Here is a 16,015-nt window from a genome sequence, read left to right as displayed (position 1 = left end):
TGATGTAAATACATGGAACTTATTTCATTAGATTTATAGTTGTAAGAGAGCTGTTATAATCTTTGTAATAATCTGGTGCAAAACCTGTTGCTTCTGGTACCAGATACCTCCAGACCTGACTCCCACAGTGCACATTGTTGGTGCTAACTTTTGTTTTGGAATTTTTACTATGATAGATAGGTAACATTCCAGAAAGGACATGCAGGGCATGGAAGAAATCTTTTTCAGGAATCTGTTCCACTGTAAGGAAATTAAATGGTATATCATAGTTTTAAGAGAGAGTAACGCTAACCTCCTTCTCTCCTTTTTTTGCTTTTACTCTCCGAGTATAAAATAAAGCAATGATTAAGTCTACTAAATTTTTGTGAGGTTTTTCATTCAGAGCTTGAGATCACCCGTCAATGTTTTGGAACTGGACTCAGTCTAAGAATTGTGACCTTAGAGAAAGATTCCACAATTCAACTCTGGCTTTCTAGTCACCACCTTCTCTCCTCTACACCCCCATTCACCATTGGTAGAATTCCTTGAATATACTTTTTACTATTAAAATAACCGTTAATTATTGCTTATAGTAAATAGTACTTTTCCCAAAGGTTTATATGGTTGATGTATTAGAAGTTAAAAAAAGAAGTAGCCAAAGCACTTGAATCTTTTGTCTTTTTCCCAGATCAGGCATCTAGCCTAGTTGTTGGCGGAAAGGAGCTGACTCCATTGGTGCCTGAAGAGGCACCTGTCTCTGAAACAGACATCAACCTGGAGGTATCATTTGCAGAGCAAGCTGTCAATCAGAAAGAGAGCTCCAGAGAGAAAATCCAGAGGAGCAAAGGGGACGATGCCTTGTTACCTGTACGTAATACACTATTCAGATGTCATTATCAGAGTATATTTTTCATCAGCTTTTTATTTGGAAAATTTTAGGTCCTTGGAAAAGTTGAAAGAATAGTATAGCATACACTCCCAGCCTTCCTGTAGATCCATTTAACATTGTACAACCTTTACTTTCTTTTTACATCTATCTATCTATCTATCTATGTATAGGTTATACTATAGACATATACTCACTTTTTTTTTTTAGCCTAACAAGAGCATACAAAACAAAACACAGTTATAATGCTTAAGAAATTGAACATTAAAACAATAATTATATTTTAATATATGATCATATTAAAATGTTCCCAATTGTCACAATATTGTCCTTAATATCAATAGCTTCTCCCTTACTCCCACCTGGGATTCAAATGAGGGTCATGTGTTGCATTTAATGTCATATTTTTTTGGTTTCTTAAATCTAGATCAGATCCCTTGATTTTTCTTTAATATTTTGAAGAGTCCAAATCAAATTTCTGATTTTGTCTGTTCTTGGTGACTGAATTCACATTAAACATTTTTGGTCACACTACTGCCTAGATGATGTTTATGCCTCTCATTGCATCATCAGAAGAGGGGCATGACATCAGATGGTCCCTTTACTGGAAATGGAATTTTGACCACTTGGTTAAGGAGACGTTCACCGGTTCTCCCCATCATAAAGATACCTTTTCCTATGTACAATTAATACTAATTTGCGATCCTTGAGACCGAGGGAATATCCTACCGCCCAGTGGCTTCACCATGCATTTGTAATCCTTGCCTGAAACAATAATTAGACTAGTGTTTGAGAAACGGTGATTTTTCTCATTCTATTATTTCTTCTATATTGATTGGCTGGCAATCTTCCATAATAGTGCTTTTCCTCCCTTTTTTTTTTTTGAATATCACTATTCAAAAACTTCCTTTTTTTATTCAGTGTTTTATAACTCATTATTGTTTTTCTTTGATGCTTAAATTTACCCAGATTTGACAAAAGGGAGCCCTTCAAGCTGGTTCCTATGCCATTTAACATGTCCTCATTCTCTTACTCCTTTGCTTTCTAGTACAAGATGTTCCAGGCTCACCTTGTACTTTTCTCCTCTCAGATTAGAAGTAATCTGTTTCTTCAAGGAGTCCTTGTTTTTTCAGTAGCAGATTGTGTTTAGAAACCAACCTCTGTGTACTGAGTGTTCTCATTGCTACCGAATGTCTTATATTTTTAAAAAATACATTTACTGGTATAGATGAACGGGTTTGCAGGGCAGAAATTGAGACACAGATGTAGAGAACAAATGTATGGACACCATGGGGGAAAGCGGCGGGGGTGGTGGTGGAGGTGGTGTGATGAACTGGGAGATTGGGATTGACATGTATACACTGATGTGTATTAAATGGATGACTAATAAGAAAAAAAATACATTTACTTATTTTGTAGGATTTCACCACACAAAAGTTAAAAAGCATAGTATAATGAACTCCCCAATACTCACCACCTAGCCTCAACATTCATTTTCCCATGACTAGTCCTGTCCTATACATACCCCCAACCAGTTCCCTACTCTGTGTTACTTTGAAACACATCTCTGAATTATATTTTGCCATCTATAAATATTTCAGTATGTGTTTCAAAAAGATAAAGAAGGTTTTTTAAAAAACACATATCCAGGGCTTCCCTGGTGGCGCAGTGGTTAGGAATCCGGCTGCAAATGCAGGGGACACGGGTTCAAGCCCTGGTCTGGGAAGATGCCACATGCCGTGGAGCAGCTAAGCCTGTGCGCCACAACTACTGAGCCTGTGCTCTAGAGCCTGCGAGCCACAGCTACTGAGCCCGTGTGCCACAACTATTGAAGCCAGCATGCCTAGAGCCCATGCTCCTCAACAAGAGAAGCCACCGCAATGAGAAGCCCGTGCCCCGCAATGAAGAGTAGCCCCCGCTCGCCGCAACTAGAGAGAGCCCACGCAGCAACAAAGAAAGACCCAACGCAGCCAAAAATAAATAAAATAAATGAAAAAAAAACCCCAAAATATATATCCATATTACTATTATTGTACCTTAAAAATTGCTAATAATTCTTAATTTCAAATATCTAATCAGTGTTCAAATTTCAAATTGAATCACAAATTTCATGATTTTTTTTTTTTTTTAGTTTGTTTGAATCAGGATCCAGATAAGGTTCATACATTGCAGTTGGTTGATAATGCCTTTCAAGACTCGTAATCCCTTCCTCCCTCCCTCCTTCTGTCTCTGTGTGTCTCTCTCTTTCTCTGCCTCCTTCCCTCTCTCCCTTATTTCATTACCCTCCCTCTTTTTCCTTATCCTTTCTTCCATTCCTTTCTCCCTTTCTCCCTCCCTCAAAATTTGTTTGTTGAAGAAACATGGTTATTAAGTTTCTTGTTCTGTCCCCATGTTCTTCTGCTTCTTGTAAATTGGTTGACTCTAGATTGATCAGACTCAGGCTCATTTTTTGGTCAAGACTACTTCATATGTGATCATGTATCAAGAGATTAAAAATATCTGGTTGTCTTTTGTGAAATTAGCAGCTGCTGCTGATCAATGCTTGGATCCTTTTGTTTATTGATGGTTACAAAATGATGTTCTAATTTCTTTTTTTCCTTTATTAATTTGAATACTTCTATTAAGAAAAATGTTCTCAAATGGGTTACTTCTTACTTTCATTTACCAGTCTTCAATTTTTTTTTTTTGTTCCCTAGCATCTTTCATCAGTGACCAATTAGTGTTGTTTCATTTTAATTTTCTTGTAAAAATAGTATCTTAACTCATGGATGTAGACATATATATGACATGACCCTAGAGAAAATTTCTCATATGTTTCTGGTATATTTTCTGCTTCAGACTTAGAATTGTCTATTTCTGCAAGAAACTCTGATTCCATTTAGTAGGAATATACTTTTGTGACTATGTTCAAGACACTAGGAATGTTCCTTTCTCTGAGTTGGTCATTGCTTAAAGCCTTTTCAGAGGACAGAAGTACATCTGTGTCTTCTTTCTTCCATGCTGAGAATAGTGGTTTTCAGGATACAGCAGATAATACAATTAGAGTATCACATAATTATTTATGTGTTTTATCCTCCATTAATGCACAGCATATCAACAATGTGATTACTAAGAAACAGTTTAAGCTTGTTTTTCTTTTCCTCAGTTGGTTGTATCCTTGGGATACATCCCAGAAGGACTGTAATAATCAAATTACTCTGCTTTAGGTCGTTTAGGATAGTGATTCTCCATATGGTTATGCCACCAACAGCATACCTGGTTGGGTTAATTAGTTTCATTTCATATTCAATGTTTAGTGATTGCTGTTTTGAAACTTAATTTTATTTTGTAAACATGTAAATTATTTAAGTGGTCCAAAAGTCAGAATTAAAAACAAGGTGTATAAGAAGTCTCACTTCTATACTTGCGCCATCACCCTCTTCTCTCCCTGCCCTTCACAGGTAAATTACCTTACAGGTAAATTTCTTTTAATTTTATGGTTTATCCTTCCATTGTTAGATAAATGGTAGCCCACTATACACACTTCATTATTTATTTACTTATATTTGACTTAGCAGTATGTCTTGGAGATCACTCCATAGTAGTAGAGAGAAATATTTCTTATTCCTTTTTATTTATGCATTGTACCCTGCTGTGAGGATGTATCGCAGTTTATTTAACCAGCCACCTGATGGTGGACATCTAGGTTGTTTCCAGGCTTTATCATATATTTTTAAGAATCTATTTCTACGCCTTTTGGGAAAAGTAAAGGAGTATGCATGCATCATGTGGCCTAAAGAGATGATCCAGGCTCCAGACCATCCTTAGCAAAAGTATCTTTTAAAAGTGATGGTCTTCTGGGCTTCCCTGGTGGCGCAGTGGTTGAGAGTCCGCCTGCCGATGCAGGCGATGCGGGTTCGTGCCCCAGTCCGGGAGGATCCCACGTGCCGCAGAGCGACTGGGCCCGTGAGCCACGGCCGCTGAGCCTGCGCATCCGGAGCCTGTGCTCCGCGGTGGGAGAGGCCACAACAGTGAGAGGCCCGCATACAGCAAAAAAAACAAAAAAAAAAAGTGATGGTCTAATATATCTCAACAGATGGAAGGGGGTTTAAGTGAAGGATGGTAGAGTCTAATTAAACAAGATGAAGACTTTGTTGACTTCTAAGTTGTTGATTCGAACAGTGGAATAAACTAGGAATTTTGTTCAGAAACTTAAAGACAAAACTTCCTCTCTCATTTTATTCTCTAACAAACTAATTTTTGCTCACCTGCTTTCTAGATTTTATTCACGTTGTGCCCCAAGCTTAAAATGACCTTCCCATTTCTACCCGTCTGTAGTTCCGTGTTTATCAAGGAAGCCTTATCCCATCTTTTGGGGTCTAGCTCAGTATCTAGCTTTACTGTTAGTGCTTTCCTGTTTGTGAACTTACATTAGATAAAATTTATAAAATCATTCTTTAAACTGTTAAGGTGCCATGCTTTTGATAATTATTGTCAATGTATCCATGTATTTATTTATTTTAATTTTTTTAAATTTAATTTTTATTTATTTATTTTTGGCTGTGTTGGGTCTTCGTTGCTGTGTGCGGACTTTCTCTAGTTGTGGCAAGCAGGGGCTACTCTTCGTTGTGGTGTGTAGGCTTCTCATTGTGGTGGCTTCTCTTGTTGCGGAGCACAGGCTCTAGGCGTGCAGGCTTTAGTAGTTGTGGCGCGCCGGCTCAGTAGTTGTGGCGCACGGGCTTAGTTGCTCTGCGGCATGTGGGATCTTCCTGGACCAGGCCTTGAACCCATGTCCCTGCATTGGCAGGTGGATTCTTAACCACTGCACCACCAGGGAAGCCCCTCCATGTATTTATTTATGCATATATGCTTCAGTTCATCTATACAACCATTTATTTATTTGTATATCTTCTAGAAGGCATGCGCATACTGTAAGCTTTCTACAGGTCATCAGCATGATTGGTGAAGTAAATATTTATACTCGTCGCTCTGAGGTGAGAGTCTAAGCAGATAAAACCTCAAATTCCATTTCTACTCCATGCTCTCCTGCTTCTGTAAATAAGCAGTAGGCTTTATGTAATACATTGTTCTCTGTTGACCTCATTTTACATTCACTTCCTTTTTCTTATGGCATTGGGCAATCTTTGTTAATTCCTTATGATCTCTTACAGCAGATTCAAATTTCTCTCTTAAATTTGGAGATCAGGTTTTATAACCTTTAATGTGTGTGAAGATGAAAATTTAGCTGTTACTTATTGTTTTTTGTGTACCCATGATATCTTAGAAAGTATGCTCTGTAATTATTTTGTTCATTTATCGAATGATCTCTATGAGGTGGATATTATGATTCTTTTTCATACAAAAAAACAGGTTAGAGAGATTACATGGCATGCTAAGGCTTGGCTTCAGTGACTAAGCCTTTGAAGCTGGAGTTTTTCTGGAAGATCATGATGACATGTGCCCGCAAGGTATATGTGCATTTAATTTAGGTGTGAGTTTGTGTCCTTGTATTGGTGCTACTGACAACTTCTTTAGGATAGCTTGGGATGTTATACAAATAAGATTCTGGTTTGTTGAGTCCTTCATATACAATAGAAATTTAGTAGCACTCCTTTATCCTATCTTGGGAGACTAAAATCAGTAAGGCTTTATTTAGCAATTTTTAAGATCATAGCTTTGAAATGATAACTATGGTGAAGCCTATATTCTAGATGCATGCCTATATTTTCTTAAGTCTTTAGTGTCTTTTGGATTCTTACTGAATTATGTTTAATTCAAGTAAATTCATGTTTTATGGCAACTTTGGTTGTCTGGTAACAAAGCTCAGTGCATACTGAAGGCTAAAAACTTGCATGGGGGCTCAAGTTGGGGGTTTGTTAGAAAATGGAACATCTCTGGAGGAAGCAGAAGGACAGTGAAAGACATGTTAGTTCGGAACAGGGTGAGGAGACTGAAAACCTAAGGCAGACACACATTTGTACACAATGCAAAAGTAGGTGTGTAGGATCGTGATCCAGAATTGTCATGAGAAGTTTAAATTATGATTATTGCTCTCCATTTAAAAAAATAAATTTAAAAAACTGTGAGTTTGAAGTTTTCTAAAACTTCATTTATCTAGAAAAGTATTCATTCCCTAGGATGACAATGACTGAAACACTGTAATAAAATCCCATTTTTACACATGGAAGAATCTTAGATAAGAAATGAATTTCCTAGCAGATGATAAGAAGTCAGCTGTGGAAATTGACTGAGTAAGCGTAGATTCTCTTGCTTTCTGAATTGAAGCTAGAGTGACTTGATGAGTGAAAAAGTCTAGTCCCTCATTACTGATAAAGTGTCTAATGGGCCCCTCATACCTCAAGGCCTACAGAAGAGGGGTGCAGCCTGGGTGAGCTGCCTGATTAATTTATGGTAATGCATGGGAGCCAAGGACCGTATATGTTTTGAAAAATTTTATTTCATTCCTTTTTTAAAGCACACTTTTCAAAAGGTGAAGAGCTTTTCTTTTGCTGAAATCGCATTGCCTTCTCTTAGCCAACGAACTGAACCATCCAGTCTATTAACTAAACAAAAACGACGTGAAACTTCATAAATATTTAAAGCTGCTGCTATGAATTAAACATTGGGATAAAGAACTAACTCCTTTCATTAAGCACAATGTTAAATCAATAAATAAATAAAGCTCATGACATATTGCTAGGTAAATCCAATGTTTGAACTAATAATATTTCAGGTTTCTTTACACATTTACTTTGGGTAATGCTTTAAATAATTATATTACGTGTATTTGGTTTATTACAACAAAACCAACTGATTTTAATGAAACATTTAGGGCTTTTTTTAAATTAATAAATGGTTGGTAAATGGAATTGGTTCAGCCCTTAAGAAAACAAAACAATTAGCAGAACTCTGGGGCCAGACGAGAAAAAAATGGGAAGAGTTTTGTGTGATTTTAAAAGTGAAGCCCAGTACAAATCCCAAAAAATTGGGGGAGCACCGAGCCAGTAACCCTGTACCTCACTGAGCTTGATTCTGTGCTTTTCTCCCTGTCTGGTGTGTGTCTTCATTCATTGAATACACTGGGACAGAACAGCCGCAGTGTGTCAGGGCTGGGGTATAGCAGGGATACAGAGGTGATTAAGACATGGTTCCTGTCCTTGCGGGGTTCACAGTCCTGCATCAACACTGATCAACCTAGATTCCTCCCTGCCTGCTGTGGGGGGCAGGGAAAATGGAGCCGAGCAGAATGGCCACTGAATTTAGGATTTAGAAGGTCTGAATTTGCTTCCATATATCACTGGCTATGTGGGCATTTTTAGTCTCTTAAAGAACCTCAGTTTCCCAACCTAGAATATGCTGTAATAATTTTTATCCCGTTGGAACTTTTGCAGAATAGAATGACAAACCATTTATGAAAGATGAGTGTTATTTTTGTCTTACCTTGCAGTAATAGTTAAAAGTCCAAACTGTGATATCTGGCTGCACGTTCTCGTTCTCAACCCCTAGGCACTGTACCATTAATGCTGGAAATTTTGCTGGAAATCCACTTTGGCTGCATATTAATGATATCTACTGCTGTTCTTTTAATATTCTCATAGGGAAAATGTATTACAAAAAGTTAAGAAAGATTTCTTTTCTCCTATAGTGGACTTTCTTGAGACTATAGCAGATTCCAAAGAAGGTTCTGTAGGAGGTTCTGTGGAGAACTTTAGAAGATTCTCTCTTGGAGCTGAGTTTGCTTGAAAGGAATTAGCTGCTCAACTGCCAAAAGTTGTAGGTTTTAGGAGATGCTCTAGAACAGTGACTCTCAAACATTTTGGCCCTATAACCCCTTTAGGCTCTTAAAAATTATTGAGGACCTCAAAAAGCTTTTGTCTTATCAGTCAGGAAGGATGTTGGTGTTGAGAATAACTACCACAGCTTCCAGTGCTCTGAAGAAACCTCAGACGCATGGCCTTCTGGCCAAGAATCTGTGATTTCATACTGTTGGAGCATTTGCTGTCTCCCTGGAGACTGCAGCTCTCTGTGTTTACTCTGGCTGACCCAAGAAAGAAGGCGTACACAGATTTCTACGGGAGCTGTGATCCCATGGAAGATTTTGAGGAGACGAAGAAGGCTGGTACAAAGTGATTTTGGAATGTAAAGAATTTCTTTGGATTGAGTTCCATGGAAGTTGGTCACTGACCTGTGTTCCTGAGCTATGAAACGTGAATAAGTAGGCTAAGGAAAAGTTTCTCTTGATAAATAATTTAAAATACTGTGTATGTGAGGAGGGAGAGCTTTTCTTTATGTCAGTTATACCCATGGATATTTACCATGTTAGAAATTAAAATTGAAAAAATTTTAAACTATTAACCCATTTAAAATATATTAGTGTTATGGTGAACATAAATAACATTTTTATGCAAAATAGGCATATTTTCTAAAACAAATTATTAAGAAGTGTGCCATGGTTTTTCATTTTAGCAACTCTCTAATGTCTGGCTTGAGTTGACGTTAGTTGGATTCTCATATCTACTTCTGCGTTCAGTCTGTTGGCAATAACATGTCTTGTGAAAACTCTGGAAAACTCCACTGTGCATCATGAGAGAATGAGAGTGAAAAAGGCAAATAATGTCTTAGTATTAATTATTAAAATAGTGTTGACCTCTTAGACTCCTTGAAAAAAGTGTTGGGCACCTCTCTGGCTCCCTGGAGCACACCTTGAGAACTGCTACTTTAGGACACGTCTTTTGCAGTAGTTTTTAGACTATGAAGTGTTAATGATATGGCACAAAAATGAGCAAAGTAAAGGGAATAAAAGGGAATCAGTTGAATATCCTTGGCCATTAAATTAGGAAATCAAGGGCAAACCCAAGAGATACAACCTTCATAATAAGATTTTTATCAAACTATTAGAGAATGATCGTTGTTTTAGTAATTGGTAAATACAATGGGGCTGTCATTTGTAGTAAATACGTTAGAGAAATTCATGTTCTTTTTTTTCTTATTTTAATATATTTAATATTAAAAGAGGCTGAATAGGTAGTAGATAATATTTGAGAAAGGCACAAAACTACGAAAACACTACTTACTTGCCTGTGATAGTGGTATATCTAAGTCTCAGCTTATTTATTCAGTGGTGAAAGTAATAGTAGCAGCAACCACATAAAAGTGTTTGGGAAGTGCCAGGCCTTTAAACCTCACAACAGCCCTCTGAACTAGGTGGCCTTCCCCCTCCCCCTCCCCCTTCCTTCCCCTCTTTCGCTCTCGCCTTTCCCTCCCCTTCCTCTTTCCCTCTCCCCTTCTCCTTCCATTTCCCCCTTCCCTTCTCCCTTTCTCCTCCCCCTCCCCCCAGCCCCCTCCCCCTTTCTTCCTCCCATTTTACAGAAAGGATGGTTAAAGAGTTGCCAGAAGTCAGACACAACTAGGCAGTAGCTAGATGACCGGTGGGCATCCTGGCTCTAAAGTCTTGCTTTTAGTCTCCCCTCTGCTCTCCCGCTCTCCCCAGTGCTATACAGCCCTTCTTCAGTACCTGCCTTATTTGGATTTTTATGACAGTATTACTATATATATCATATATCTGCATATATAATATTGTATATATAATGCCATGTATTACGTATATAACAATGAATGATAATGTATATAAAGGGTACCTGGCACACACCAGTGGTTGCTCCTACTCTCTCATCTCCCACCTCCTCTCCATCTTCCTCCTCATGGTTTGTCTTCACTTCTAATCTTTCTTGTCTCTTGAAGGTCAGTTAACTCGAGTTTTTTTTTCTCCTTTGGTTTTTATTGTCTCTTGTTCTCTTGGCCACTGGTATTCACACTCCTAGCACATGGTCTGGTTCGTTGTCTGTCAGACTTCACATATTGACTCCCTGCAGGTTTGGGATCATCATCACAACAGGATTGTTCTTCATTCTGACCGGAGAAATTCTGCCAATTTCATTGTCACCACTCTGAGAATAACTTCTTTCTATAGTTACAATTTTGTTGTGTTCCATTAAAAAACGAGTTAGATACTGTAAATCCTTCCTATATTAATGGCATTTATTTTAGAGTTTCAGATTGCCAAAAGACAAAACAGGCACCACCAAGATTGGTGACCTGGCGCCCCAGGACATGAAGAAAGTTTGCCATTTAGCCTTAATTGAGCTGACCGCCCTCTATGATGTATTGGGTGTTGAACTGAAACAACAAAAAGCTGTGAAAATCAAAACAAAAGGTAATTTTGAAATGAAAAACAGTTGGATTTACTCCTGAAGTAGTAAGAATGAGCTTGGCTTTTTAGAAGTATTCTTCTGGGGAGTGGGAAACGCCTACAAAATAAACCAACACATGAATACATGTAAAGTTCAGATTCTAAAACATTCCCTTCAAAATTTTTGTAACTTGATAAAAATGCACTGTCTCCTTGATTATAGAAAATAAAGACACAATCAAATATTTAATTATCATCGAAGGAAATTAGAAGGAAATTCTGAATCAAGGATTCTTAACTCAAATGCTCTCTCCTTTGAAAACTGTATTTAAAAACATCTGGTACATATACTTACTTATTTCTAAAACTGGATCTTGAAAAATGACTTTAAGATAGTTAATCCTGATCAATTACTTTTGCTTATTTATTTCATGGCAAATACATAGGCAGTTAGTAGTCTGTCCCTTTGTTCATTTGCATTCTACTTTTAACTTTTCTGCAAAAAATATTCTTCCCTCTATTAAGAAAATAATGCGACTGTGGCACACAATATCACTAAATTGTGCTTCTCACAGGTATGTGTAGTTTTTTTTTCCTTTGTAAGCAGCTTGCTTTACCCATTATATAAATAGACTTTATTTTTTATAGTATGATAGAGAACAGACACCTCCTCAGTTTCTGATTTTTCCAAGATTTTATTTGTCTGGAAATCCAGATAATTTTCTATTGACACAGCTTTTCTGTTTAGGAATCTCTGACATCTCATTTAACTTTAAAGGTATCTCTTAAAGGGAAACCAAGAATGGGGATTATTGAGTTGCTATGGTAACAAGAGCAAAGACAAGTATTCACCTGATTTAAGTTTTATCGGCAATTCCTCTGTAGGATTGAAGTGTACCTTCCCTTCAGGTCCTCTCTCCCATGCTGAGCCCCAGAAGACCTCATTCTGTGTTCTGTTCCTTTGAGTATTTTAGCTTAAGGCTTGGGATGGTGAATTTCTGAGTCAAATAGTTCTTCTGGTTTTCCACAAGTCCATTATAGATAATGAAGACTTCAGATGCTTCTTCACAAAGTCTTCTCCAGATACAAAATAGAAATATAAATAGTTGTGACTCAGTGTTCAAGACTTTAAAAGTGGCTTAAGAGGTCTTTTAATTTTATGTTTTAGAATTGCCTCCTAGCAGAGAGAGAAATATTAAGCCATTCTCATTAAAAGTATCACTATTAATATTATAGATTTTCTTTCCATCTTTTTTATATTTTTGTATTTTATCTAAGATATTTATCTTATAAACTAGACTTTTGACATTCTTAAAGATCACATTTTTCTTAGTTCCTAAACTAAAAGTTATTTACTGGGTTACTAGCATTCTGCTGAATGTCATCTCTATTGAGTGTCACAGTTTCCAATGTCTATTTTCACATCACAGGATAATCCCCCGTTCCATGTTCACAAATGATTTATATCTCCCCTGATAATGTGTGTTACACTTCTGAGCTAACTCTTCACTTAGTGATGGACGTGGGGTAGGAGGTTCTGGGGAGAAGCTATGCTCACATCAGACTGAAGGTATATAATTTTAATTTAGAAAAATTATCAGTTATTACCTGTCATTTCTTCTGGAGTTATTCCCAAATATATAAAACTACAAATTTAAATTCACAAAGACCAAGTATAAACTATATTTTCTAAAGGAAAACATTTGTAGAACAAGCCCATAATGTTGGCTGATTTCTCAAAAAGCAAATATTTATATTTTGCTGTATTGTATTCAATAGAATGTAGAATGTCAGTTAAGTATGGAAGAGATGAGTGATATTTATTTTAAGCCAGAACTTTTAGTTTGATTACATTTAGTAAATTATTTGCATATTTTGCATACTCCCACAGCACTCTATTTCTCATATGTAACAGTTTATACTTTTCTAATTATTTTGGTGATGATTTGTAATCATTTGTTTAGTTGTCTTTACTTGCTAGATTGCTTTATAAGGCAGGGCCAGAATTTTCCAATTAGGTTGTGTGCACCTAATTGGTAGACAGTGTCACTCAGTCATTCACTTAGGTGCTCAATAAATAGTTGTTGGATCGAGTGACAATATCAGGAATCTGAAACCTTAACATTTTTTCATTAATATTTTATAGGTTGATGAAAGTGAAGAAATTTTATTTTTCTGTTGCAGATTCTGGCCTTTTTTGTGTTCCATTGACAGTGCTGTTAGAACAAGATCAGAAGAAAGTACCAGGAACTCGAATACCCTTGATATTTCAAAAAGTAAGTAGGCCTGAATGGGTCAGCATAGAGAGAACATACTTGAGCTAATAGTGTTTTGTTTTTGTTCTTTTTGCATTCATACTATTGTAATATAGTTTTCCAGTTGTTATGCTCTTTTATTTTATACTTCGATTTTTCTATTCAGGAAACAAATTTGTTTCAAGGGCTTATAATTTTTATTTCATGGTGATGGTTTCAGTGTTACTACTTGTAACTGTGATTACCTGGCATCATTTTTCTGTCTTATATTAGCTGGCTTTGTATAATTGAGATTTCAGTTCTATAATACATAGGAGTGGGAACTCCTGGTAAATTTCTAGGGAATTGAATCCTCATGAATATTCCATGCCTGTATGTATTTTCTAAGCTTTCCTATTTACAATGAGGATGTCCAATTTAATTTACTAGTGCCTACTTCGAAAGTAGACAAAGAAACCATAAAGTAGAATTAGAAAATGATTGCTAAACTATGAATTCACTTGTGTAGTCAACACTCAGTTATTCATAAGACAGTTATCTATGACAATATAGAAACTTCAGTCTAACCTCTGAGCCATCACTGTTTAGAAATACAGATTACATTTGATAAAAGACAGAGAATGCCCATGAGGAAGGTAGGTCAAATCAGTTATGGGCTACCCAAGATGCGGATTTTTGCAACAGCCCAGACATCTCACAGTTCCTGAAAGTTCTGGGGTAGCAAGAATGGCAGTGGGAACTTTCACAGCTGTTTGGCTCAACAAACTCATTCAATACTCAAGCTCAATCTACCTGGCACTAATTCTTCCATTATTCCAAGACAGTCATTTACTGTCTTACCTACTAAGCTCTGACTTCTTCAGTCCTCATATTCACCATTACATCCAAACCCGTGTCTCAGTGTTTCTCCTGATGGACCTTGTTCTACACAGCTTATTCTACTCACCAGCTTCTGCCAGTCATTGTCTGCAGAACCTGTGTCTGTGTGGATAGTTGTCAGCGGTGTCTGTGAAAACAGAGAGATGCTAACAAACGTAGGCCATATTTTCAAATTCTTTTAATGGCAGTAAAAGGTGCGAGTTACTTATACACATGGACAAAGCAGGGATCTCAGCGGGATCCTTTCCAAGTGTATTTGGGTCCTCCAGAGAAACAGAACCAATAGGAGATTTTATCTCTATCTGTCTGTCTGTCTGTCTATCTATCTATCTATCTATCTATCTATCTATCTAGAGAGATTCATCTTAAAGAATTGAGTTCTGTAGTTGTGGGACCTGGCAAGTCTGAATTATGTAAAGCAGGCCAGCAGGCTGGAAACACGGGCAAGGGTTAATGTTTCAGTGTCGAGTCCAGAACCTGCAGGCTGGAAACTCCTGTAGGGTTTCTGTGTTACAGTCTTGAGGCAGAATTGCTTCTACTTTGGGGAACCTCAGTCTGTGTTCTTACAGCCTTCAGCTGACTGGGTGAGGCCCACCCATGTTATGGAAAGTAGTTTGCTTTACTCAAAGTCTACTGATTAAATGTTAATCACATCTAAAAATACCTTCACAGCAACATCTAGACTGGTGTTTGACTGGTATTTGACAACTGGGCACTGTAGCCCAGCCAAGTTGACACATCAGATTCACTATCACATCAGCAAAGAGTAAGCTTTGGTCTTAACAGAAGTCAATGTTGCCTCCTGATCAGGCCCAGGATTGCATCCAGCCCCTTATCACTTTCTCTTGAAATTGTTTTCGTATTTATTTATTTATTTAGTTAGTTATTTTACATTTCTGGTCACTTCAACATTCTGGAGACTCAGACTGCCCACCAGTTTGAAGTCATTAGATAAGAGCCTTAAAGGTTTTTGGTTCATATAAAAAATAAAAGGGAACATACAGAGTTGTCTATTAGATAACACTCATCTGTTTGCATTCCCTCTGAATTATAAGCAAAAAATCAGTGATTTATCATGAAAAATATTTTTTGATTTATCAGCTGACAACTCATTTAGGTATTCTGTTAATTTTGTAGAAAGGAAAGAATTGGAAACCACTGATTGGCAAACATTCTTATTACCATTCTTTAGAGGATTACATTTTCTCCGTTATTGAGAAATATACTTCAAAAGGGCTTTAACAAAGCTTATCTAATATCTGTAAATTGTATCTGTTCCTTTTTTTCCCTACTTAGAGGCACATTGTTTAAACCATATTCTCAGAAAGGGTTGGGGAAATAGAAATATTGTTAATTTTTATCTACGGCAAAATTCTGCCAAATTAGCAAATCCTATTTTCACCATCAAACTAATCAGCCAAATCAAAGATACTTTGTATCAAAAAAGTCTGACTTCATATTCAATTCATTAGTTCATAAATTCATATAAGTGTGTATTATCTATTTGGGGAAAGCCTGTGAACATTACTGATAAATTTTACACTGTATCTTATAAGATAAATTACTAACAGCAGCATGATTAAAATATATAGATCATTATAGTTATTCTCCATTTTTAAGTCTTGAAAATAAAAGGAAAGCTGTAAAGCATTATTTATATTTTAACAATGACAATATAATGTGGTAGCAAAAAATATGTTATTTTCAAAGTGAGAAATATGGGAAAACACCTGGCATTCCTTCAATGTATATATATATATCTGTATCTATTGAATGCTGGTATTCAGCATTAGAGAATAATAAAAAGAATTCAAATATAAGAATGCAGAAAGTACTCTCATTCAGTTA

At 36.7% G+C, this 16,015-nt stretch overlaps 1 protein-coding gene across 7 annotated transcripts in view; it reads left to right on the top strand.

The window, feature by feature from the left end:
* ARHGAP18 (Rho GTPase activating protein 18) overlaps positions 1 to 16,015 on the top strand; it is a 136,023-nt gene that overhangs the window by 88,709 nt on the left and 31,299 nt on the right. For all 7 annotated transcript variants that reach the window (XM_019951873.3, XM_019951872.3, XM_073789581.1 and 4 more), the window contains exons 5-7: positions 668 to 846; positions 10,892 to 11,057; positions 13,218 to 13,309. In XM_019951873.3, coding sequence (XP_019807432.1) covers positions 668 to 846; positions 10,892 to 11,057; positions 13,218 to 13,309 — 437 coding nt within the window. The remainder of the gene's footprint in view (positions 1 to 667; positions 847 to 10,891; positions 11,058 to 13,217; positions 13,310 to 16,015) is intronic.

The sequence above is a fragment of the Tursiops truncatus genome, chromosome 12, assembly GCF_011762595.2.
Source record: "Tursiops truncatus isolate mTurTru1 chromosome 12, mTurTru1.mat.Y, whole genome shotgun sequence".
Lineage (NCBI taxonomy): Eukaryota > Metazoa > Chordata > Mammalia > Artiodactyla > Delphinidae > Tursiops > Tursiops truncatus.
The sequence above is the reverse complement of the archived record's forward strand: the minus strand, read 5'-3'. Positions and strand labels throughout refer to the sequence as shown.